At 48.4% G+C, this 25335-nt stretch overlaps 1 protein-coding gene across 1 annotated transcript in view; it reads left to right on the top strand.

The window, feature by feature from the left end:
* Positions 1-25335, top strand: part of LOC144502265 (solute carrier family 2, facilitated glucose transporter member 11-like) — a 55150-nt gene that overhangs the window by 26408 nt on the left and 3407 nt on the right. Inside the window, exons 6-14 of the mRNA XM_078226088.1 lie at positions 559-707; positions 3308-3495; positions 5614-5907; positions 6314-6486; positions 14169-14301; positions 14864-14974; positions 18094-18195; positions 20279-20354; positions 24430-24557. Of these exons, the coding sequence (XP_078082214.1) occupies positions 559-707; positions 3308-3495; positions 5614-5907; positions 6314-6486; positions 14169-14301; positions 14864-14974; positions 18094-18195; positions 20279-20354; positions 24430-24557 (1354 nt within the window). The remainder of the gene's footprint in view (positions 1-558; positions 708-3307; positions 3496-5613; positions 5908-6313; positions 6487-14168; positions 14302-14863; positions 14975-18093; positions 18196-20278; positions 20355-24429; positions 24558-25335) is intronic.

The following is a 25335-nucleotide window of genomic DNA, read 5'->3' as shown; positions in this document are numbered from 1 at the left end:
TCACATTATATTGAATCTGCCATTCATTTGCCCACTTGCTCAGCCTGTCTAAATCACACTGAAGCATCTCTGCATCCTCCTCACAGCTCACCCTCCCTCCTAGCTTTGTGTCACATGCAAGAGAGGGGAGATTATCAGTCATTGTATTGCACTGTGTTTAGGTGATGTGCCTTCCATAGCTGAATAGTTGAAAGCAGGGGGAGCTGTCTGTGAGGTCTGTGCCTTTGGGAGGTGTGTGAGTTGGGGTATGTGAATATTAGGCTCGAGTCCTGAGTACCAGTGACTGCTGCTTTTGGGAAGTCCGGAGGTGGTGTTGGGTGTAGAGCAGTAGAATGTATTTTGGAGGTGGTTCTGGCTCACTATAGAGCCAGACCATGACCTAACCTGAATATAAAAGCAAAATACTGCGGATGTTGGAATCTGAAATGATGAAGGCTCATCCAGACTGGAAACATTGGCTCTGTTCTCTCCCCACAGACGCTGTCAGACCTGCTGAGATTTTGCAGCATTTTCTGTTTCTGTTTCATGACCTAACCTTATTTTGCACTCCTGCCCCAGGCAAATTCTTGGCGATGAAAGTACCTGGCACTTACTGCTGGCCTTCAGTGGGCTGCCTGCGCTGATACAGCTCATCATCCTGCCCTGGCTCCCCGAGAGCCCCAGATACCTACTCATGGAGAAAGGAAATCGAGATCTGTGCATTGATGGTAAGTGCAAATATAGGTCAGCTCCCAGTGGAAGATGTTCATAGAATCATAGAATCCCTGCAGTGCAGAAGGGGACCATTTGGCCCATCGAGTCTGCACCGACCACAAGCCCACCCAGGCCTATCCCCATAACCCCATTTATTTACCCTTCTAACCCCCTAACACTGAGGGGCAATTTAGCATGGCCAATCAACCTAACCCATGCATCTTTGGAATGTGGGAGGAAACCGGAGCACCGGAGGAAATCCATGCAGTCATGGGGAGAACGTGCAAACTTCACACAGACAGTGACCCAAGCCGGGAATTGAACTGAGTCCCTGGCGCTGTGAGGCAGCAGTGCTAACCACTGTGCCGCCGTGCTGCCCCTCAGTTTGACATAGTTGTTCTTTCCAAGTAAACCAGTGGTTTGTTATTATAATATTTCTGACACACTGACCCTCACCTGTGTTTGCTTTTATTACCTGTGCTGAAGTTATTTTTCAAATGGAGTATATTTGGTAGCTACCAATCAGATATCACACACTGTACAGTGTGTTCAATGTCAAGGGAATAAGTGATTTGCAAAAGAGGAAGTGAAACCACCTTATTCCCTTTGAAGAAACCACAGCTGTCAATCAGGCTCAGAGTCTTTGTAAACATTACATTTCGGAACAATGGGGGTACTTGAGATGTATTAAAGCATGGAGGGAAAGGTAAGTAAACACAGCTGCCTGGAGGCGGAGTAGAAATCCATTGAGCTGTCAATCAAAGCCTATTTCAAAGCACTGCCCTATGGAATTGAAAAAGGTCAAAGGTTTTCAATGGAAAAGAGAGGATTTCAAAGATTCCGTTTTCTAGAAAAGCTCAGAGCTTTCAAATAAACACAATGTGAATACATTGGGATCGAGTGAACAGCTGTAGAGAAGCCCCCTCCCCCCCCCCCCCGCAGTGAAATTGATATCCCCTCTCCATTAGATGACTTCAAAGGGGTCTGCTCACTCCTGCAGCTTATGACAGAGAAAGGGAAATCTCTGCTGCAGACTGGAGGGCTGCAATGATTTAAAATCCTGCCAGGTGACCAGGGGGCATGGAGATTAGAGATTAGATCACTTCACATCTTTACAGCTGACAGGTAGGAATGAAGATATTGATCACAGAGCTGCCTGAATTCACCATGCCAGGATAATCTTCAGGTCTGCCAGGGCTAGCAGGTGCAGTCTAGCCACGAGATCCCCATCCCGGGGGAGAGTGGTGAGGTCAAGCTCTTGCCTCCAGCCTGAGCCCACTCAACCCCCAGTACCCTTCCACTGCAGCCTTGCAATGACAGAGGGGCAAATGGTCATTGGACCTACTTCCCTGACCCCACTCAGGGCCCAAAGCATCATGCCAGGGTGCCAGAACCATGCATGGTTGGCACTGTCTAAAGGGAGGCTTGAATGGGGATCTGTGAGAGAAAGGGGGCTGAGTGGGGGTCATAGAGGGAAGGGGGCTGGGTGTGGGTCTGTGGGAAAAAGGGGGCTGGGTGGGAGTCAGAGAGGGAAGGGGGCTGGGTGGGGATCTGAGAGGGAAGGGGGCTGGGTGGGGATCTGAGGGGGGAGGGGGGATGGGTGTAAGGGATGAGGGGGGGGTTAGGTCAGGTCACCCTCATGCCTGCATGGTGTGGGCAGCAGGGGTGTGACCTGTGGCGAGGGGGAGGATGCCCCTCTTTGCTGAGGGAGTGGTGGTGCCCCCTTGGACCCTGGTTCCAGATTTTGGATTAGTCTCTGTCTCAGGTCCCACCTGACCCAACATCGGTTACGGTTCCATCCAGAGGAACATCTGGCCATTTAACCATGGGGGACATTTACCATCCATTTTTGAGTAATGGGCCCTTATATTCCACTGCTTTCATCTTACCTTGTGACATGGTGTGCAAGTGAATGTGGCATTCTGAATATATTTATGTACTTCTTAGTGTCACAAGTAGGCTTACATTAACACTGCAATGAAGTTACTGTGAAAATCCCCTAGTCGCCACACTCCGGCGTCTGTTCGGGTACACTGAGGGGGAATTTAGCATGGCCAATGCACCTAACCAGCACGTCTTTCAGACTGTGGGAGGAAACCAGAACACCCAGAGGAAACCCACGCAGACACGGGGACAATATGCAGACTCCACACAGATGGTGACCCAAGCGGGGAATTGAACCCGGGTCCCTAGCGCTGTGAGGCCTTAGCTTAACATAACTGATTCAAAGTAACACTGGATTTAAAGTAACACTGGATAATGTAGGCACTGTTCTGTAAACATAATCCCAACATTATATTATTTCATTGCTTTACTGTATGGGCCAGACATTGAAAGTGGCGTATCCTCCATTATTCCCAGTGCCTTTGCAAGACTGTTTGTACTGATTCCATTCTATTCATCCTTTCCTGCATGTTATTTATCTCTGGGCAGTTTACCAGTGTTAAATTGTATCTGCCATGTGTCTGCCCAAATGGCAAATTCACACAGACCATTGATAAACCGCCATGTTGCTCCAATTACCCAACCAACTCATTATTCAATGTGCAACTCCCCTTATTGAGAGGAGCACTGATTCCAATCCATCACCTTTTGTTGTTTCTCTTCCTCGAAGCTCTTCAGAAACTGTGGGGTACGGGCGATTTCACTGAGGAGGTTGAAGACATGATGGCGGAACAGGCACAGATGCAGGGAGCAAGCAAAAGGAACCTTCTCCAGCTAGTCAGAGACAAAATGGTACGATGCCAGCTCTTAACAGCCGTGGCTGTCAGTGCAGGGATGCAGCTGAGTGGTATCAATATTGTAAGTATCATGTCCATTTCTAAAGTTCTCTCTTTACAACAGTTTCCATTCTCACTCCATTCTGCTCAGGTAGAAATCAGTGAGCTGTCAATGTACCGAACGCAGAATGATGATTCAATGTCAAACATTTGTTTCATTCAATGTTACACTTAACAAAAGTCGAAATGAACTAAAGTAGCACGACTACATTACAGAGCAAGACATTCTAATAGTTCATGAGCCCAGTGCCCATGAGTTACTGTACAATAGCTTTATGATTTCAGCACTGGCACTCTCGAAAGGTCGGATCAATCAGACGGTGGGAAATTCTCTCCTGCACGGCTGTGTGACTGATTTCCGAGTGGCACTAGCGGATTCAGGCTCTTTCCTGGTGTTTACAGCTTCCTGACAGTTTCCAGAAGCAGAGTGTGAACTGAAGTCAGTGCCGTGGCCTAGATCCTTGTAGCCCACGTTGTGTCTTGCCATACAGTGTGTTTTTAACCTTTGTACGGTGGACAAAGAACTGCGAGTCGACTTCTTGTTAATACAATAACGTTTATTCATTCACACAATTAATATTAGTTACGTTAGTTACTTTCACAGGACAATCAAGATTCAAACTTAACGCTGGACTTTGATTTAACTGTGAGTGACTGATAAGTACCCAAGCAGATATTGGCCTGTGTCCACGTGTTGGTCTCTGCAGTCACCTCGGTATGGTCTGGTCTTTGGTCTGGTCTGATCCTCTTCTTCTGGGTCTAATCTGTTCTTCCTTCTTCTCCTCTGGATGGTCCAGGGTCGTCCTTCACGCTGGTTGGTCTCTAGAGTGGCCTCTGCTGGTAGTGTGTTGCACAGCACCTTTATCCTTGGATTATTTCCACCCTTTAGGGCAGATCCTCGATCACTACCAATCAATCGATCAGGGTTCGACCACCATGATCGATGGAGTCCAAACGGGTGCTGCCACACCAGTTTCGGGGTGTGTACAAAGAAGCCATGCCTGTGGGTGATGGAGGCACATAGGTTACATACTCCCTCCCAAACAAGGGGTTAAGATGCCCCTTTGTCTGGTAAATAAGTATTTGACCAGAGAATGTCCATTGTCTTCGGGATGACCTATTTCCTGTCTATTCCCGATGTCTAACGCTGCGGCCCACTTATCTCAGTCCAGTATTCATTTAGGGCCACAGCCTGTTTGTCTCAGTCTTTACACACACTTGGCCATCCTATCCCATCATGCTTTGCAATCACCATCTTTGGTGGCCTGTTTGGCCACATCCAGATCAAACAATGGATCCCAAATTTGGCAAGTCGATCACTGGTGAATAAGTAAAATGCTCACCTCATTTTTATATATTTGCTGAAAGTGTGAAACTGCTGCTGGGAATATTCTTTCCTCTTTCCCCCAGCAGGGAAAATGGCCATCTCATTCTTGAATGATCCAAGAGATGGAGCTGGAGAAACTCACCAATCTGCTTCGCCAAAGAGAGGAGACATTACTGTCTGTGGTTGGTGCAAGATGGCCGCCGAGGGGAGGAGAGGGCCTGATAGTGGCTAAATTTCCCTCTCTCTCACTGGTGCTCATCACTCCCCCCTCTCCCTTCTCCACCTAACCTTCCCACCCACCCCCCTCCCCCACAATCCTGTCCGCTTCAACAATGGCCACGACTCATTCAGAGCCTTCTGTTAAACATGATGAAACCACTGAGGACCTTCTTCCACCTGTAATGTGCCTCTTCCTCCATACACAGCTGTAGTGAACACCTGACTGAAGATCTACCCAGGAATCAGGTGCTTTCTTTCTCTACTTCTATAGCAGTGATGGGCAACCTCGGCTAGTGAGTGGCCCTCCTTCATCTCAGTGGGCCGCAAGATTGAAATCGGGCTTGTTCACTAACCGTGTCCCCATGAATAAGATTAAGTGCACTTAATACATGCTGAATATTTCACAACAAGTTATAGAAAATTCTGAATCGTTTAATATATCAATAGAACTGTCATCAAGTTCAAATGGTAAAAGCAAAAGAAATATTTACATTTTGGACACAGCGGGAGCGCACGGCTCTCAGAGTCAATGTTGTGAGCAATCAGCACCCACCTCACTTCACTTGCCCTTGCTTTATGCGTGTATCACTTCAGTCACATCTTAAGAAAAAAAACTACAAGGACGGAAATCACCGGAATGTTGACAACAGTCAACAAAATGTCTGCTGGGTCGCGCTAGGAACCCGGATGGGCCCCCGGGCTGCAAGTTGCCCACCACTGGTCACATTGGCGCAGCAGGTGGAAGTCTCACCTTGGCCCAAGTCTCCTCGTGGAGAAACTGCCCGTGAGACAATGCAAGTCACAGTTCAGAAGTCTACACACCTGCTGGATGCAGCCACGTTCACTCATTGTGACATGGCAAATAGAAAAATAAAGATCAGAAGGATTGTAAAGGCATCCATGTTACTTGAAGATGTGTCAAACACCAGCTTTGATTGTATCAGATGTCAAAGCAACAGCACAGGACAATGGGGTTAATCTTGAACCCTGAATAACAATGAAAAAGCTGTTGGTTTATTGACCAGGGGACAAAGGGTCACATTCACTTAGCAGCCTATTCACAGCTGCTGCAACCACTCCCAATTCCCAATCCATTCACTATTATTTACTACACCAGTTGCAAAATAAAATATCTTCCACTGTGTGTGACTGACTACAAAATATTCATCCACCATTCCAATATTACATCGAGGCTTCAACAAAACCGCTTTCATTAATATCGAACTCAGTCTCGAGTTATCATCCCAGCAGCCAAGAGTATTTACTGCGTTTCTGTTGTTCCTCCTTGGACCAGAATCAGGAGGAAACATGGATCAGGAGAGAGATGTTGAGCATTCGTGAAGGTCTAACTTCCACGGGGCAACATGAGCGCCAAGAATGGTGGAAGTACCCGGTGTCCAGGAAATGTGGACATACCCTTGTTGGATGGGGGTTGGATGCAGATACCAGTCCACCAAAAGGGATCAGGTGGGCCTGTCATCCCATGTGCCCTGGATGAGAAAATCTCTGGATCCTCCAGAGAATTGAATAACTCTCCCTGCTGCTCAACACTCCCCCCTCCCCACCCCACACCCACCCCACACCCACCCCCGGCTCTCCACCAACAGAATCAGGCCCAGGCTCATGGGGCACTCAACAAGAAAACGGTCAGTAAAATAAAAACCAAAGATTTGTGGATACTGGAAATCTGAAATACAAACAGAACATGTTGGAAAATCTCAGCAGGTCTGGCAGTATCTGCGGAGAGAGAAACAGAGTTAATGTTTTGAGTCCTCACGGCTCTTCTTCAGAGCTAAAGACGGGTAGGAATGTGATGGATTGTATAGTTGGAGAGGGAGATGGAGAATGTGGAGCAGAATAGAAGGTCAGGGATAGGTGGTGATGCGCGTTATCACACACGAGGCTTGATGCTCAGGAAATAAAGGCTTTTATTTGCTGTAACAAGGCAGCTACTAATTATATACACGATCCCAGACTGAGGGGTCCCAGACAGAGCAGAGACCTTTATACCTCTCCCAGGAGGCGGAGCCCGACTGGGATGTACCACAATAACTATAATACAAGGTGTAACAGCCCAACCCTAACCCCAACAGCAACAAGTAGAACAACCCATCCCTAACCCCAACAGCAACATATATACATACTTGTAGTACTGGCCAGACCCTGGCTCAGTACTATCTAGTGGGAACCAACGATGGTTCACCACATTCACCCCTCCTTTGAAGACAAAGGCCGGCGGGGTACAAAAAAAACAGAATAATTTGTCATCAGTCTATAAGTTCAGACGGTCAGGGGGACCGCACCGTCGTTGTGACCTCCTCAATACCGGCGATGACACCGGAGTAGGCACTCGCGGTGGCGTTCTCCCCAAGGCGATGTCCAACTGTTCCTCCACAGACTCACGGGCCGGTTGACCCTGAGGTGATGGTAATCCATGGAGTTCCGACACGCCCTGAAGTGGCGACCATCCTCTGGACTCAGGCAAGCTGTACACGGGAGTAAAAGGGTTAACTAATGGTCCCGATGCTGCCCGCGCCGTGTCTGGAGGGGAAACAAGAGTTATCGGGTTTGTAACAGGGGATATGGGAGCGACAGGGGTTTCCACGTCCCCTGCTGGCGCCAGGTCTCGGATCGAGACTGTGTCCTCTCGCCCGTCAGGGTATGCCACATAGGCATACTGAGGGTTGGCGTGGAGGAGATGGACCTGTTCGACCAACGGGTCGGACTTGCGGGCCCTTACATGTCGCCGCAGGAGGACAGGTCCTGAGTACGTCAACCAAGACGGTAATGAGGTCCCCGAGGAAGACTTCCGAGGGAATGAAAACATCCTCTCATGGGGAGTAGCGTTGGTTGCCGTATACAGGAGTGAGCGTATGGAATGGAGCGCATCAGGGAGCACCTCTTGCCAACGGGAGACTGGAAGGCTTTTTGACTTCAACGCCAGTAAGACAGCCTTCCAGACTGTAGCATTCTCACGTTCCACCTGTCCGTTACCCCTAGGGTTGTAGCTCGTGGTTCTACTAGAGGCAATCCCGTATGAGAGCAGGTATTGCCTCAAGTCATCGCTCATGAACGACGAGCCCCTGTCGCTGTGAATGTAGCTGGGGTACCCGAACAGGGTAAAAAGATCACGGAATGCCTTGATAACCGTGGCAGCGGATGTATCAGAGCAGGGAATAACAAAAGGGAATCTAGAGTACTCGTCAATGATGTTGAGGAAGTACACATTCCGATCTGTTGAGGGAAGGGGGCCCTTAAAATCGACACTCAGTCTCTCGAAGGGACGAGTGGCCTTGACTAATTGTGCCCGGTCAGGTCGGTAAAAGTGCGGTTTGCATTCCGCGCATACCCGACAGCTTCTTGTTATGGACCTGACGTCCTCCACCGAGTAGGGCAGATTGCGGGCTTTTATAAAGTGGTACAGCCGAGTGACCCCAGGATGGCATAGGTCATTATGGAGAGCCTGCAAACGGTCCTCCTGTATACTGGCGCATGTTCCACGCGACAGGGCATCCGAGGGCTCATTGAGTTTCCCTGGACGATACATGATGTCATAGTTATAGGTGGAGAGTTCAATTCTCCACCGCAAGACCTTGTCGTTCTTGATCTTGCCCCTCTGCGTGTTATTAAACATGAACGCCACGGACCGCTGGTCCGTGATCAGGGTGAACCGTTTTCCCGCCAAGTAATGGCGCCAGTGCCAGACGGCCTCCACAATGGCCTGGGCCTCCTTTTCCACCGCTGAATGCTGGATTTCGGGGCCTTGGAAGGTGCGGGAAAAAAAGGCGATGGGCGGCCAGGGCGAAATCAGATGCATCGCTCTCCAGCTGAAAGGGGATGGACTCATCAACAGCGTGCATCGTAGCTTTCGCGATGTCGGCTTTTAATTTATCAAAGGCCAATCGGGCCTCTGGTGTTAGGGGAAAAGAAATGGACTTAATGAGCGGACGGGCTTTGTCCGCGTAATTGGGAACCCACTGCGCATAATAAGAGAAGAAGCCTAAGCATCTTCTCAGTGCTTTTGCACTAGTGGGCAGGGGAAGTTCAGAGAGGGGGCGCATACGGTCTGGATCAGGGCCAATGACCCCGTTTTCCACCACATATCCGAGGATGGCTAAACGGCGCGTACGAAACACACACTTCTCCCTGTTGTAGGTCAGGTTCAGGCGAGATGCAGTACGTAGGAAATTCAGGAGATTTGTGTCGTGGTCCTGCTGGTCATGGCCGCAGATGGTGACGTTATCCAGGTACGGGAAGGTAGCCCGCAGTCCATTCTGGTCCACCATTCGGTCCATAGCACGCTGGAAGACCGAGACCCCATTGGTGACACCAAAGGGGACCCTGAGAAAGTGATACAAGCGACCATCCGCCTCAAAAGCCGTGTATTGTCGGTCCTCTGGGCGAATGGGGAGTTGGTGGTAGGCAGACTTGAGGTTTATGGTGGAGAACACCCGGTACTGTGCAATCTGATTGACCATGTCAGATATGCGCGGGAGGGGATACGCATCCAGCTGCGTGTATCTATTAATGGTCTGACTATAGTCAATGACCATCTGGGGTTTGTTCCCACTCTTGACCACCACGACCTGCGCTCTCCACGGACTAGCGCTAAGTTGTATGATCCTTTCCTTGAGGAGCCGCTGAACATCAGATCGAATGAAGATCCGATCCTCAGCACTGTAACGCCTACTCTTAGTCGCAATGGGTTTGCAGCCTGGCACAAGATTCTGGAACAGGGAGGGTGTGGTGATCTTCAGCGTCGAGAGGCTACAGGCGGGGCGCGTTGGGCAATTTGGAGGCTGCTGTTCTCCCACTGAAAGCGAAGGGAGTGGCCCACCGTACTGTAGGGTTACACTCCTCAGGTGGACCATGAAGTTTAGTCCGAGAAGTATTGGCGCGCAAAGGTGCGGCAACACCAGGAGCTTGAAACGCTCATAAACTGTGCCTTGCACCGTTAAAGTTACCACGCAACTCCCTAGCACGGTGACAGACCGGGACCTTGATGCCATAGAAATTGTCTGTTTGACAGGTTGAATCCGGAGTCCACACCGCTTCACAGCGTCTGGGTGGATAAAACTCTCAGTGCTCCCGCTGTCAAACAGACAATAAATCAAGTGGTCGTTTACTTGAATGTCCATCATAGACTTGTCGAGTCTATGAGGCTTGGCCTGGTCCAGGATGATCGATGCCACCGTTGGTTCATGAGCGCCACTGCAGGCAGCTGAAATCGACGAGGATGACCCCTGCTGGTCGTTCGCGGTCGGTGCCGACCAACATGGCCGCTCCCATAGGTCGCACGTGGGTGATGGCGCCAAACTCAGCGACCCCTGGTGGTCACACATCTCCGAATCCGTCGACCGTAATGGCGTCGTCCAGGCCTCGCACGTGGACGGAACCCTCGACGATGTCGACGACGAAGAACCGGGCTCTGAGGAATCGCAGGCCGCACTGCTGTTCCGAGAAGCAGATTTAGATCGGCACACTTTCGAATAGTGCCCCTTCTTACCGCAGGCGGAGCACAACACAGCTTTAGCGGGACACCGTTGCCGAGTATGCTTCGCTCCCCCACAGAAGTAACACCGCGGGCCGCCCGGAGCTGCTGCCGTCGTCAGGCCCGAGTGTGAGCACGCCATTACGCAGCATTTCGAACCCGAGGGACGAGGAGGGATTGGCGACTGCTCCTGCCACGTTGTCTCCACGTGGTCTTCAGGATACAATACTAGGCTTTTGGAGGCCGTCTCCAGCATCTCCGCTAGTTCTATTGCCTGGGTGAGGTCAAGGTTACCTTTCTCCAGTAGTTTGAGTCGGATGTACGATGATCCGACTCCCGCCACAAACGCATCTCGAGCGAGGTCGTTCATATTCTGCTCTGAGAACACTGCTTTGCAGTTACAGCCCCTGGCTAGCTGTAGGAGCTCGTTCGCGTATTCCTCCATCGTTTCGCCGGACTGCCGTCGTCGAGTGGCTAAGAGGTAACGAGCGTGTATTTGGTTGGGCGGTTTAATATAACGCTTCTTCAGAAGCTCGAGGGCCTTTGTGTAATCGGTGGCCGCACGGATTGCGAGGTAGACAGTGTCGCTGACCCTCGCATGGAGGACCCGGAGTCTGTCATCATCTGTGGTGACCGCTGCGGAGGCTGCCAGGTAGTCCTCAAAACATTTCAACCAGTGGTCGAAGGTGTTAGAGGCGCCCACCACACGTGGATCTAGTGTAAGGCGTTCAGGCTTCAGTATCTGCTCCATACTCTTTTTTTTCTTCAACGAGCGTTTATTTACAGCAAATAAAATTGATGCGCGTTATCACACACGAGGCTTGATGCTCAGGAAATAAAGGCTTTTATTTGCTGTAACAAGGCAGCTACTAATTATATATACGATCCCAGACTGAGGGGTCCCAGACAGAGCAGGGACCTTTATACCTCTCCCAGGAGGCGGAGCCCGACTGGGATGTACCATAATAACTATAATACAAGGTGTAACAGCCCAACCCTAACCCCAACAGCAACAAGTAGAACAACCCATCCCTAACCCCAACAGCAACATATATACATACTTGTAGTACTGGCCAGACCCTGGCTCAGTACTATCTAGTGGGAACCAACGATGGTTCACCACAGGTGGGAACTCAGGAGAGATTGACAAAGATGTCATGGACACAGACAAAGGGAGTGTAAATGATGGTGTTAAAGATTAAAGAAGGTGCTGATAGTTGAATAAAAGTAATGCAACCGAATGTGTTCATCACAGAATAAGAGTCAGCATTCAGTGAAAGCAAACCAGGAAGGCTTGACAGGGAAGGGTTGAAAAACAAAATATCAAAATAGAGGAGAGAGTTCATAGTCTGAAGCTGTTGAATTCAATGTTAAGTGCAGAAGGTTGTAAAGTACGTAACCGGGAGATGAGATGCTGCTCCTTCAGTTTGAACTGGGCTTCAATGCAGCATCGCAGCAGGCCAAGGATGGATCTATAGGCATGAGAGCAAGGTGCTGAGTTAAAATGACAAGCAGCAGGAAGGTTGTGTCATGCTTGTGGGCTGAGCGAAGATGTTCCACAAAGCGGTCACCCAGTCTGCGTTTGGTCTCCCCAGTATAGAGGAGATGGCATTGTGAGGTATCCTTGTGTACAGATTCCAATAGAAGTGTCAATCGGGGGGATTAGTAATGGGCAGTCAATTGGCATTGCCAGTATTACACCGGGGCAGATAGTCAATAAACTATCAATTTGTATTTTGTTTTGTTTAAAGAGAAGACAATTGTCAAAACTGAATTTTATTACAGAGTCGTAGAGTTTTACAGCACAGAGGGAGGAGCTTTGGCCCATCATGTCTGTGCTGACCACCAAACTCCGATCTATTCCAATCTCATTTTCCAGCACTTGATCCGTGGCCTTGTATGCTATGGCGTTTCAAGTGTTCATCTAAATGCTTCTTCAATGTTGTGAGGGTTCCCGCCTCTACCACCCTTTCAGGCAGTGAGTTCCAGATTCCCACCACTCTCTGAGTGAAATAGTTTTTCCTCACATCTTCTCTAAATCTCCTGCTCCTTACCCATAATATATATACTCCAAGGTTATTAATGCCTCTACTAAGGGGAACAGTTTCTTCCTATCTTCCCTATCAATGTCCCTCATAGTTTTGTCCACCTCAGCCTGGACCAAAGCAAAATACTGCAGACGCTGGATTCTGAAACAAAAACAGAAAATGCTGGAAAATCTCGGCAGGTCTGGCAGCCTCTGTGGAGAGAGAATAGAGATAAAGGGCCCGATTTTACCAACAATGTGCGCCTGTTTTCGGGCATGAAATTGCGGTAAAATCGGACGCGAGGCCTTTATCGCGATCTGCACCCGTGTCCGAGCAAATCGCGACTTCACTGACACCCGATTCGGGCGCGGAACGGATCCGCACCTGAATCGGGCGGCCCGACGATTTAAATGCATTAGCATGCATTTTATGAACTGCCCGCCCAACTCTACCATCAAACCCCATTTTACCTTCTTCTGTTCCGTTCCGGATCCGCGCTTTTCGCGACCTGCAAAATAAAAATCCGAAGCCGATTTTTATTTTGCAGGGGAACCTCCGAAGCGGGTTCAGAGCCTGCAACGGCTCTCTGACCCAGATCATCCTCTGGGAGGGAGGAGGAGGAGGAGGGGGGAGGGGGGGGAAGAGGAGGAGGGGGGGCAGGTCAGATCATCCTCTGGGGGCGGAGGGGGAGGGGGAGGAGGAGGGGGGTGGCTCAGATGTATCTCTGGTTGGGGGGGAGGAGGAGGGGGGTGGGTCGGATCATCCTCTGGGGGGGGGAGGAGGGAGGCTGGTCGGATGGATCTCTGGGGGGGGAGCAGGGGGGTCCGCTGCCACTCTGCGGCGATCCCTCCTCCCCACCGGAGGAACGAATCCCTCCTCCCGGAGTGGACATGCGGCCACTCCGGGAGGAGGGATTCGTTCCTCCGGTGGACAGGAGGGATTGCCCGCAGAGTGGCAGCAGACCCCCCTGCCCCCCCAAAGCTCCATCCGACCCGCCTTCCTCCTCCCCCTCCAGAGGATGATCCGACCCGCCCCCTCCTCCTCCTCCCCAACCAGAGATACATCTGAGCCGCCCCCCTCCTCCTCCTACCCCCCCGCCCCCCCCCAGAGGATGATCTGTGTCAGAGAGCCGCTCTCTCCGCTTTCTGCTTTTTTTTTCCTGCAACTGGTTTTAATGATACATCACACAAACAACTAAATATATGCAAGTCAAATCCACACAAATGGAGGCACAGAATTAAGGTGAATGGATATTGTCTAATTAACATTCAAAACATTTTCTCCTTACATTTAAGCCATGTAATAGTAGAAATAAAAACAGGAATCTGTTTTTTCATTCCCTGTATCCTTCCTGTAGAAACACTTTTTAATAAAATAAACGGATTAGATCATAAATAAAAAACACAACTTATTAATGACATCACAATAATAAGTGCATTTGTCAAAGTTCCACTGATGTCAACACCAGTCAAGCAGTCCGGTGATGGTTGTTTCTAAAATCCAAAATTTTGAAGACTACTTTTTCTCCCAGAATTTGCTCTAATTGTCAACTTTAAATTCATCTTCAAATTGCTCCCCTTTCATTCTCGCTCTTTTGGGAACACGTTTGCGCATTCTTGCTTTCCTTTCAGCTTCTGGCAGAAGGGAAACATCGACTGGCATCATGATAATTCTTTTAGGCGCCTTGTATCGGATATTGATAGTGGACCCATCAGGTCGAACCGGCAAAACAGGATACAGCCTGGCATAGACCTGCCTTCCAAAGCAAACTCCTGATGTTCTATTTGAATTGTTCTGCCTGGGTACGCTGGACACAGGATACACAGCAGGAAGCAATCTTTCAGAAACATTTAGCTGTAAAGAAGGCACAAACCGCCACAGCCGCGCACTCCAGCCCAGTGCCCGGGCACGCTTTTTTCAAATTTTTTTTGAACTGCGCATGTGCAGTTCAGAGCTCTGATCGTTCCGGCAGCGCTAAGCCCCGCCCACAGCGCGGATCGGACTGGAGCCGGCTGAAAGCGTATGGGCGTGCGGGAAAGCGGATTTCGAGGTCAGATCTGTACTACGCCCAGATTCGGCACTTGGAATCAAAATGGTAAAATCGGGCCCAAAGTTTCGAATCTGGGAGGCAAAGAATCATCCAGACTTGAAACGTTGGTTCTATTCTCTCTCCACAGACGCTGTCAGACCTGCTGAGATTTTCCAGCATTTTCTGTTTTTGTTGTTCCCCCCACAGCTTTCTCTGCTCCAAGCCTCTCTTCAACGCTCAGATATAAAACATAACGCTTCTGAACGAAGTGTGCTCATTGGTTTTCCTGTTTTGCAGATCTATTTTTACGCTTCGGATGTTTATCACCAGCTGGGAATCTCCAAGGATAATATCCCGTATGTGGGAATCGGATCAAGTGGAATTGAAATGTTAACTTCAGTGATGTGTGTAAGTACAGCTGAGAGGACCCCTCATTTCACTGTGGAAATACAGCCAGAAATAAACTGTTTATAACCTGCAAACCGCCGCCACCTCCCCCCCCACCCCCCACGCCCCCCCCCCCCCCCCCCCCAATCCCATTAAGAGGAAATTCCAATGGGGAAGATTTTTCTCCATCGCCTCTATCTGAATACAAGATGAAAGGAGAGAATCTGAAAGGGCTTCCACCCAAACGGACCTGCACTCACCCTCATTATAGGTTTCTGAGGGAGACTAGTTAGAGATGGATAAAACTCTGACCACAATCTTGGGGATAGGAATGTCCCAGAGGTCTGGAGTAGCGCAATTGTTACAATATCTGCTCATGCAAAAAGGGGACCAGGTTCAAACCTGGAAATTTCAGGGCAATCAGTCTAAAGTCAGTGGTGGCAAAATTAATAGAGACCATTGTCAAAGACAAAATTAATCCTCCATATGACCATAGAATCCTACAGTGTAGAAAGAGGCCATTCGGCCCATTGAATCTACATCAACCTTCCGAAAGAGCATCCCACCCCAAGCTTAGTGTTACAGAATATCACTTAGTATTACAGAACATGTGTATTACAGAATGTGTTACAGAACACGTGTGGTACAGAACACGTATGGTACAGAACACATGCGGTACAGGACACATACAGTACAGGACACATACAGTACAGAACATGTGCGGTACAGAACATGTGCGGTACTGAACATGTGCAGTACAGAACATGTGCGGTACAGAACATGTGTATTGCTGAAAAGAGAGACACGTTGCTGAAGCATTTTCATTTTACACTCATCAGGACAAACTAAATGTCAAACATTCACAAAAACTTATAGAGCAGGTGAAAAGTTGGAGAGAGGGTGGAGGGGGGGGCGCTGATCAGTAATAAATGAGCTCTGATTGGATGAGGTGTTGCCATGGAGAAAGCATCAGGAAACTCTTTGCTCCCTGAATTCTTGGGTAATTGAAAAAAGGCACAAGGCTTGAACATATTCCTTTTGTTTGCAGAGAATTGGCCACTGTGAATGAATGAATAGCACTTCTAGCGAGCAGAAATGAGCCATGCTATGAACTCAATCGATTAATTTAAATTTGTTGTTAGTGTAGCTATTAGCTCACTCAGCATTATTCAAGAAGTGCTGCCCAATCAGGTAATCTAACAGTTAGTTTTTGGCTTTATAAGCATGAGCTGTTGAGTAGAGTCTCTACTCTGCCTATTGTGAACAACCACAGCAACATGCTGTTTGATTTAATTAGGCAATCACTGGGATATACAGCCTATGTACCTCACACCGTGCTAGCACTAAAACCCATGCATGCTGTTGCTCAAATGTGACGGCAGAACAGTCTTTTTGGACTGACGGGCAGCATCTTGTTAGTGGGAAAGACCACGAATGCAGCCAGTGTGTAGCAGCAGGGTGAAATGACTTTCTTAGTCGTTCAAACCTTTTGTCCCCAGCAGCACGGCCGGTAAGCAACGCAAATGGCAATCGACCGCCGGCAGCCAATGGCAAGTGTCCATCATCAGAAAGCCCACCGCAGGGGGCGGGGTGGTGGGGGTGGTGGGGGTCTGGAAAACACGGTCCCTAGATCTGGGTTTACAGGGCACGTGTCCAAAATTTACAGATCACAAAAAACTTGTAAATATTGTGAACTGTGAGGAGGATAGTGATAGACTTCAGGAGGACAGAAACTGGTGGAATGGGTGAACAGAATACAGATGAGATTTAACGCAGAGAAATATGGAGTGGTAAGTTTTGGCAGGAAGAAGCAATATGAAATAAAGGGCACAATACTAAAGATGATGTAGGGAAGGAGAGAGACCTTGGGGAGGATATGGATACGAACCATTTAAGGTTGAGAATGTGGCTCAGAAGGCATACAGGAACCTGGGCTTCATAAATTGAGGTATAGAGTACACAGATGTTATGATAAACGTCTCTAAAACACAGGGGCCCAAATTTCCAGCCATTCCCACCGATGGAATCTTCCAGTCTAGCCAACGGCAAACCCCTGGCGTGTTTATCCAGCGGCGCAGCGGCGGGGGGAGGAGTGGGGTGACAACAACAGGAAACCCCATTGACAGTGGCAGGACCAGAAGATCCCGCCACTGGCTAATGGCGGGCTGCTTCCGCCACCATGAAAAACACCGTGTGAGGTGCAGGAAATCTGCCGCAGGATTTGGCCTGAGTTAGAGGGTTGCATCCAAATATGGGCACCACACTTTAGGAAGAACGTGACGGCATTAGAGAGGGTGCAGATATGATTCATGAGAACTGTTCCAAAATTAGGAACTTTAGTTAGGAGAATAGATTGGGAAAGGGTAGGGAGGGGAGGGGGATTTCTCCTTAGACAAGGGAAGGTTGTAAGGAGATTTGATAGCAGTATTGAATATCATGGGGGGCCTAATCAGAGTAGATCGAGACAGACCCATCCCCATGACAGGAGGACTGAGAGTGAAAGGACACTGACGGGCAAAACAAAGGGAAAAGATGGTCATGGATGGTGGCAAGGTGGCACAATGGTTAGCACTGCTGCCTCACAGCGCCAGGGACCCGGGTTCAAATCCCGGCCTTGGGTCACTGTCTGTGTGGAGTTTGCACGTTCTCCCGTGTCTGCGTGGGTTTCCTCCGGGTGCTCTGGTTTCCCCCCATAGTCCAAAAATGTGCGGGTTAGGTGGATTGTCCATGCTAAATTCTCCCTTAGTGTCAGAGGGACTGGCTAGGGTAAATGCATGGGGTTTTGGGGTTTTGGGGTTAGGGCCTGGGTGGGATTGTGGTCGGTGCAGACTCGATGGGCCAAATGGCCTCTTTCTGCACTGTAGGATTCTATGAGAAAACAATTTTCATGTCATGGGTGGTTAGTGTCTGGAATGTCTGAGAGTTTGGTGGAATATGGATTTCAAAGGGGAGTTGGATAATCACAGATAAAAACATTGCAGAGTTATAAAAATGGTGGGACTAGCGGAGTTACTCTGGCAGGAGAACCAGAGCAGAGTCGATGAGCAGAAGGACCTCATTCTGTTCTGTAAGCCAAATGTTTCGACTTAGAGAATCTTGGATTGAAGCTTAACCTCTTAATAAAAATTTCCACCAAACAGGGATTCATTATTGAGCGAACTGGGAGGAAAGCTCTGCTTTGGAAAGGATACTGCTTCATGGCGTTATGGATGCTGCTATTGATCATTACCTTGTCTCTGAAGGTGGGTGCTGGAGACTGTGGATATAACATTGATAAATGTGATCACCTACAGGCAAAGGTTCCACTCTGCTATTCCCAGTGAGTATCAGGAGCCCATGGGTGGGATTGTTCCATCTCGTCCATGGTGTGTCCCCCCCCCACCCCCGCTGCAAGTGAGGGTGGAGAATTTGGCGTTCCAGTCAAAATTCCGTTCACTTTCAGCAGCACTGGAGAATCCCAGCCGCGAACGAGGACGGAGATTTTCGGTCTGTATCAGGAAATTACCAACTTCATTGGTACCAAAGTCTTGGTCTGAGACGGACCCTTCCCAGTCTAAAGGGAGACTGTTTTTCTGAATTTGTACCCCCCCCGAGTGCAGTCATTTCCACAACATTCCCACTAAACCTTTATAAATCACTGATTAGATTGCCAGGGACCTGGGTTCGATTCCCGGCTTGGGTCACTGTCTGTGTGGAGTCTGCACGTTCTCCCCGTGTCTGCGTGGGTTTCCTCCGGGTGCTCCGATTTCCTCCCACAGTCCAAAGATGTACAGGTTTGGTGGTTTGGCCGTGCTAACTTGCCCCTTAGTGTCCCAAGATGTGTAGGTGAGGGGGATTAGTGGGGTAGAATACCTGGGGTTATCGGGATAGGGCCTGGGTGGGATTGTAGTCGGTGCAGACTCAATGGGCCAAATGGCCTCCTTCTGCACTGTAGAGATTCTATGACAGGTAGCCAATGGCTTCCTTCTTTGTCATTCCCTCCTTTCTTGAACAAAGTGGCTTTCTATTCTGGGAGGATCTTTTCCACAATTTGTGGAATTTTCCAAGATTGCCACCAATCAATCTCTGCAGCCACTTCTTTCATAAAGCTCGGATGCTGCCCATTGGCCCTGGTAGCTGGGCAGCCTGGAGTTCTATCTAACCTAATTCTTATTCCTTATTGATCATGATTATTTTTCCTGCCGGTACAAAGATAGGTGGGAAAGTTTGTTGTGAGGAAACAAAGAGCGGGATTTTCCAGCCACATTCGCCCATAAGTCAGAAAATCCTGCCCGAAGTCAATGGACCTTTGCATGGTCCGTGTCCCGCCAGCTACGATTCCCGAGGCAGGCACGTGAGACAGGAAAATCATGCCCAAAGTCTGCAAAGGGCTAGAGAGAGGATAAACGCAAAGGCTAAAATCTGGAGAAGATTGTGGGCAAGTGTGAGACTGAGAGCAGAGGACAGCAGCAATCTCTTCACGTGGAGAATTGGGAGGATCTGAAATTTATCTCTAGGTCTCACTTTTGTCAAGGTTCAATTGGATTGGTGGATAAAAAGAGAAATGAGTTGAAGTGATATGGAAATGGGATGGATAAATAGATTCAGGTCACTTACTCACGGAAAGGGAAAACTAGATGGACTAGTTGGATTAAATGGACAGCTTCTATCTGCTGCTGCTCCATGCAGTTACACGATCGCTCAGTGCCCTCTCTGTCTCTGTGTCTAGCGCTGCCTATTGGGTAGCCCCATTCTCGGGAGTACAACACAGGAGTTTCCCTTCAGCCTCTCTGATTCTGTATCGAGTGGCCAATTGCAGCTTGAGCAGAAAGATTTGGACCTCTTTGTTCTCCAGCTTAGTGCAAATGTGGTGCCCCTTGGCTACACTGAAGATCCACGATTGCCCAAACATTTAACCACCAGTGACTAAAACACCAGATTTCCACTTGTGGGATTCTCCCCCGCACCCCGCCTTGCCACAGGACATGTTAAGCCACATCGGCGGTGGCCAGCAGTGGGATCTTCTGTTCCCACCACTGTCAACAGGGTTTCCCATTTTTTGCACCCCCTCCGCAGGGAAACCCATAGTGGGGGCCTGCCGTGGGCGGGACTGGAAGATCTCACCAACAGGAACGGCCGGAAGGTGGTGAAATTTGGTTGCTTTAATGGTAACTATAATAAATCAGTGACTCTGAATGGTCACAGCAACCGTAACAGGGAAATAACCTCAGGCAGGTCACCCCTTGCGTGGGGACAATTTGGTGTTTGACTCTGGATCAAGTCAATGGTTCAGTGGTAATCGACTGACAAACTCACATTGCTCATGATTCTGCCATTTCCTTTCAGGAAAAGTTCTCTTGGATTCCATACTGTAGCCTGGTCTTCATCTTTGCTTACATCTTTACATTCGGAATGGGAGCAGGTGGGTACGGACTCTGCCAAAACAGTGTGAAACTGTTACACCCAGCCAAGCTTTGACAGAGGGAGTAAATGTCCCATCCTTTCGAGATGTGTAGATCTGAGAGTTGAAGCCCATTTTGTGTTCAATATTCAGGTTGCAGACTGCAAGGTAGTAATTTTTTTTATTCATTCATGGGACATGGGCGTCACTGGCTGGCCAGTGTTTATTGCCCATCCCTATTTGTCCAAAGGCAGTCGAGAGTCAACCACATTGCTTTGGCTCTGGAGACACATGTAGGCCAGACCAGGTAAGGACGGCAGATTTCTTTCCCTAATAGACATTAGTGAACCAGATGGGTTTTTTGCTGGACTCAAGTACATCTGTTTTTTCCATTCATGACACCAGCCCAAAGATGTGCAGGTTATGTTGATTGGCCATGCTAAATTGACCCGAGTGTCAGAGGATTAGCAGGGTAAATATGTGGGGTTACAGGGATGGGGCCTGTATGAGATTGTGGTTGGCGCAGGCCCGATGGGCCGAATGGCCTCCTTCTGCACCTTCTATAGGGTTTCTATAATTCTATGATTCTATGACACCAGGGGCAATGCTTCACTTTTCAGTTCTGACTGCAATTATATAATTTTTCTTCAGTAATTCGTTTTGCTCTCTGCATTAAATTATAATGTTTCCCCACGAGGATACAGTAACTGGGGCTATTCAGAAAGTGGAGAGAGCAGATTTATTACAGTGCCTCTAGTAATTGAGACAGCAGGCTGAGAATTCATCATGCTCTATTCCATAAAAACATTCACTCCAAAACCTCGGACAAATTAGAAAGCATTTTTGCCTACAACAGAATCAAAAACGGAGATTGTTCACTGAGATTGGGACAGCTCCTATTGGTGCAAAACCAGATTTGGAGACTTGCGAGAGGAGTTAACACAATGTGCAGGGTTTTCCAGTCACGCTCGCCCCAAGACCGGAAAACCCCACCCAGGATCAACACACCTTTATATGGTCCTGTCCCACCTGCTAAGATTCCCGTGGCGGTTGGGACAGGAAAATTCCAACTAACGAGGGGCGGGAATTTAAGGCCTTGCTCTTTCCAAAACCATAAAACCCTGCCTGAGGTCAACAGACCTTCCCATGGTCCACTCCTGGCCCGCTCCGATTCCCATGGCGGGTGAGGAGGTAAAATTCCAGCCAAAGAGTTCAAACACAAGAATTGTATAGTTTTGTTACCATACATTGCAATAGATATCGATATATATGACATTCAGTGGTGTAACCATCACTGAGTCCCCCACTGTCAACATCCTTGGGGTTACAATTGACCAGAAACTCAACTGGATTCACCACATTAACACAGTGGCTACAAGAACAGGTCAGAGGCTAGGAAAACTGCGGCAAGTAACTCACCTCCTGACTCCCCAAAGCCTATCCACAAAGCACAAGTCAGGAGTGTGATGGAATACTCCCACTTGCCTGGATGGTGCAGCTCCAACAACACTCAAGAAGCTTGACACCATCCAGGACAAAGCAGCCCACTTGATTGGCACCACATCCACAAACATTCAATCCCTCCACCACCGACGCTCCGTAGCAGCAGTGTGTTCTATCTACAAGCTGCACTGCAGCAATTCACCAAAGATCCTTAGACAGCACCTTCCAAACCACTTCCATCTAGAAGGACAAGGGCAGCAGATACATGGGAACACTACAACCTGCAAGTTCCCCTCCAAACCACTCGCCATCCTGACTTGGAAATATATTCGCAGTGACTGGGTCAAAATCCTGGAATTCCCAACCTAACGGCATTGTGGGTCAACCCCATAGCATGTGGACTGCAGCGATTCAAGAAGGCAGCTCACCACCACCTTCTCAAGGGCAACTAGGGACAGGTAATAAATGCTGGCCCAGCCAGCGACACCCATGTCCCAGGAATGAATTTTTAAAAAATATGCTCAGCAATGCTTTTTCAGTTTGACATATCAAGTTCAATGCCTCAACCATTTTTTGGCAAAGGAATTTCTATGGGGTGCTGTCGCACAGTGATTGTGGTATTGGATTAGCATTCCAGGAATCTGAACTAATGATCAAATAACATAAGTTCTATCGAGTGCTGGTGAATTTACATCCAGTGACCCAAATAAGACTGAACTAAAATGCTAAGTAACGATGATTGTTAGGCTACCAGATTCTCATAATAACCCGCCTGCCATCCTTACTTGGTCTGGTCTTTATGTCGTGCTTAAGTGTCCTCTGAGATGGTCTAGCGAATTACTCAATTGGTCTTAGGCACAATCGATGATGGGCAATAAATGCTGACCCTGCCAGTGACACTCACATCTAATGAATGAAAAAAAATCCACTCTTTCCAAATGGAGGAGACTGACTGCATCACCAGAGAGCGGGAGAGAGACCAGAGACTCCACTGATGTTCAGCAAGAAGAACTGGTGCCTAGGATTATATCCACCTTATAGTTTAGTGCAACCACTTCTCATTTATTGCCAATTTGAAGAGAAATAGTTAAGTTCACAATGACTAAAGTCTATGGTATCATTGTTACTTCTCTATTTACTGTTTCAGATGTCATGTTGGCGGTTTTGGGTAAATTTGCATGTCTGTTTTTACTCGAAGGTCCAATTTCACAGCTTTATTTATGATCAGCAGATTTTCACCACTATCTGAGGGAAAGGTTACAGTGCCCGTAAATCTTGCCATTATTTTTAGTATTGAATATGGTCTCTCTCTGTGTGAGCACAAGATGAGGCACAGGTGGCACAGTGGTTAGCACTGCTGCCTCACAGCGTCAGGGACCCGGGTTCAATTCCAGCCTTGGGTGACTGTATGTGTGGTTTGCACATTCTCCCCATGTCTATGCAGGTTTCCTCCCACAGTCCAAAGATGTGCAGCTTAGGTGAATTGGCTGTACTAAATTGCCCCTTAGTGTCCCAAAATGTGTAGGTTAGAGGGATTGGCCATGCTAAATTGCCCTTTAGTGTCCCGAGGTGTGTAGGTCAGGGGGATTGGCCATGCTAAATTGTCCTTTAGTGTCCCGAGGTGTGTAGGTCAGGGGGATTGGCCATGCTAAATTGTCCTTTAGTGTCCCGAGGTGTGTAGGTCAGGGGGATTGGCCATGCTAAATTGTCCCTTAGTGTCCCAAGATATGCAGGTTAGGTGGGCTGGCCATGTTAAATTGCCCCTTAGTGTCCCAGATGTATAGGCTAGGGGGATTGGCCATGCTAAATTGTCCCTTAGTGTCCCAGATGTATAGGCTAGGGGGATTGGCCATGCTAAATTGTCCTTTAGTGTCCCGAGGTGTGTAGGTCAGGGGGATTGGCCATGCTAAATTGTCCCTTAGTGTCCCAAGGTGTGAAGGTTAGGCGGGGTGGCAGGGTAAATTCATGGGGCTGCGGGGATTCGGCTGGTGGGGTAGACTTTGGGGTGCTCTTTCAGAGAGTCAGCACAGACTCCTTCTGTACTGAAGGGATACTATGGTTTTATGGATGCTGCTGTCCCAGGTAAAGTGAAGCCAGCTCTCCAAATGAGTGCTCAATGCATTCTGAAGACTAAAGATTAGATGTAAAATAACTGCAGATGCTGCAGATCTGAAATGGAAACAGGAAACACTGGGTAAACATACAGGCCAGAATTTTCCAGCCTTCCGGCTATCAATGGATATTTGAATGGCTCTCCGCATCCACGCCGGGGCTGGAATATCCCAAGTATAGGTTGTCAGACAGCGTCTGAGGGAGAGAGGAACACAGTTAACGTCTTAAATTGGTGACTTTTCATTCTGTCTCTCCCTCAGACAACACTGTCAACTCCTGTTAGCTTTTCCAGGTTAGAACAACAAAGAACAATACAGCACAGGAACAGGCCCTTCGGCCCTCCAAGCCCGCGCCGCTCCCCGGTCCAGGATTGAATCCTGAATCCAGGATCCCCGCCCAATTTTCCAGCCTATCTACATACTAATATCCTATCCACCGAGCTGTCCCTCACAGCTACGATGCTTTGTTCATCACTTTAGGTGCGTCTCCTGAGATATTATACAGTAATGAGATGATTAATGATCCTTTGTTCTTGACCCAGGTAGCGTCAGTGGAGTTTTGCCTCTGGAAATATTCACTCAGCCGAACCGATGTATCGCGTTAGTGGCAGCGAACTCCTTGCAGTGGCTGTCCCTCTTTGGCCTGGGATTGGTTTTCCCATTTGTCATTGTAAGTCAAGTTTGAATCTTTTCGAATAATCACCAGGCAGTGAATATCCTCGAGAGTGGAAGTCTGTCACAGGCCTATTATTATATTGTTCATGAAATTACCAAATAGGTTACACGGAAGAAGAAGTGCTTCCCAGCGACAGTTCAGGAGGATTTATCGGCTGATGCACAAGAGGGAGCAGAAAGCTCACTCATTTACACAGTGTGAAACAAGCACTGTCAGAGAGGGTCATTTCTACTTATTAAAATTGCACTTTCCTGAAATGCATTAGGGAAGAATCCATTCAAAACAAATTGCCAGCATCAGAGAGTTCAGATAGTTCACACGAAGAATAATGCAATCTGCATTCAATTTGTAATCTGGGACCTAGCCGAGGAGTTTGGATAATTTATATACAGAGTAACAGGAGAGAGTTACAAACGGGAATTTAATTGAAGGGTCTGGGTGCTTTACATATTGGAAAATAGATAACTGGGAGTGAGGTACAGACTGGAATTTAATCTCGGGGTTCAGTTTCTTTGTAAGTAGAAAAATGGATGCAATGATTTTACCAGAGAATGAGATGATGGGAGGGTGCCTGTTGCAGATCGGTATGTCTTAAAGAAAAGTCTTCAGTAGGTTAATTATAAGTTTTAATGAACTCCTAGAACTATTTACACATGCACAGTAAAAGTTCCAAGCTATCTCCATACACATCTCTGCTCAACACTGCACTGAGCCCTAGGTGTGGGTTATGGTGTGGGCGGCACGGTAGCACAGTGGTTAGCACTGCTGCTTC

Source organism: Mustelus asterias, chromosome 13 (assembly GCF_964213995.1).
Source record: "Mustelus asterias chromosome 13, sMusAst1.hap1.1, whole genome shotgun sequence".
NCBI lineage: Eukaryota > Metazoa > Chordata > Chondrichthyes > Carcharhiniformes > Triakidae > Mustelus > Mustelus asterias.
This window is presented reverse-complemented; position numbering and strand designations above follow the sequence as displayed.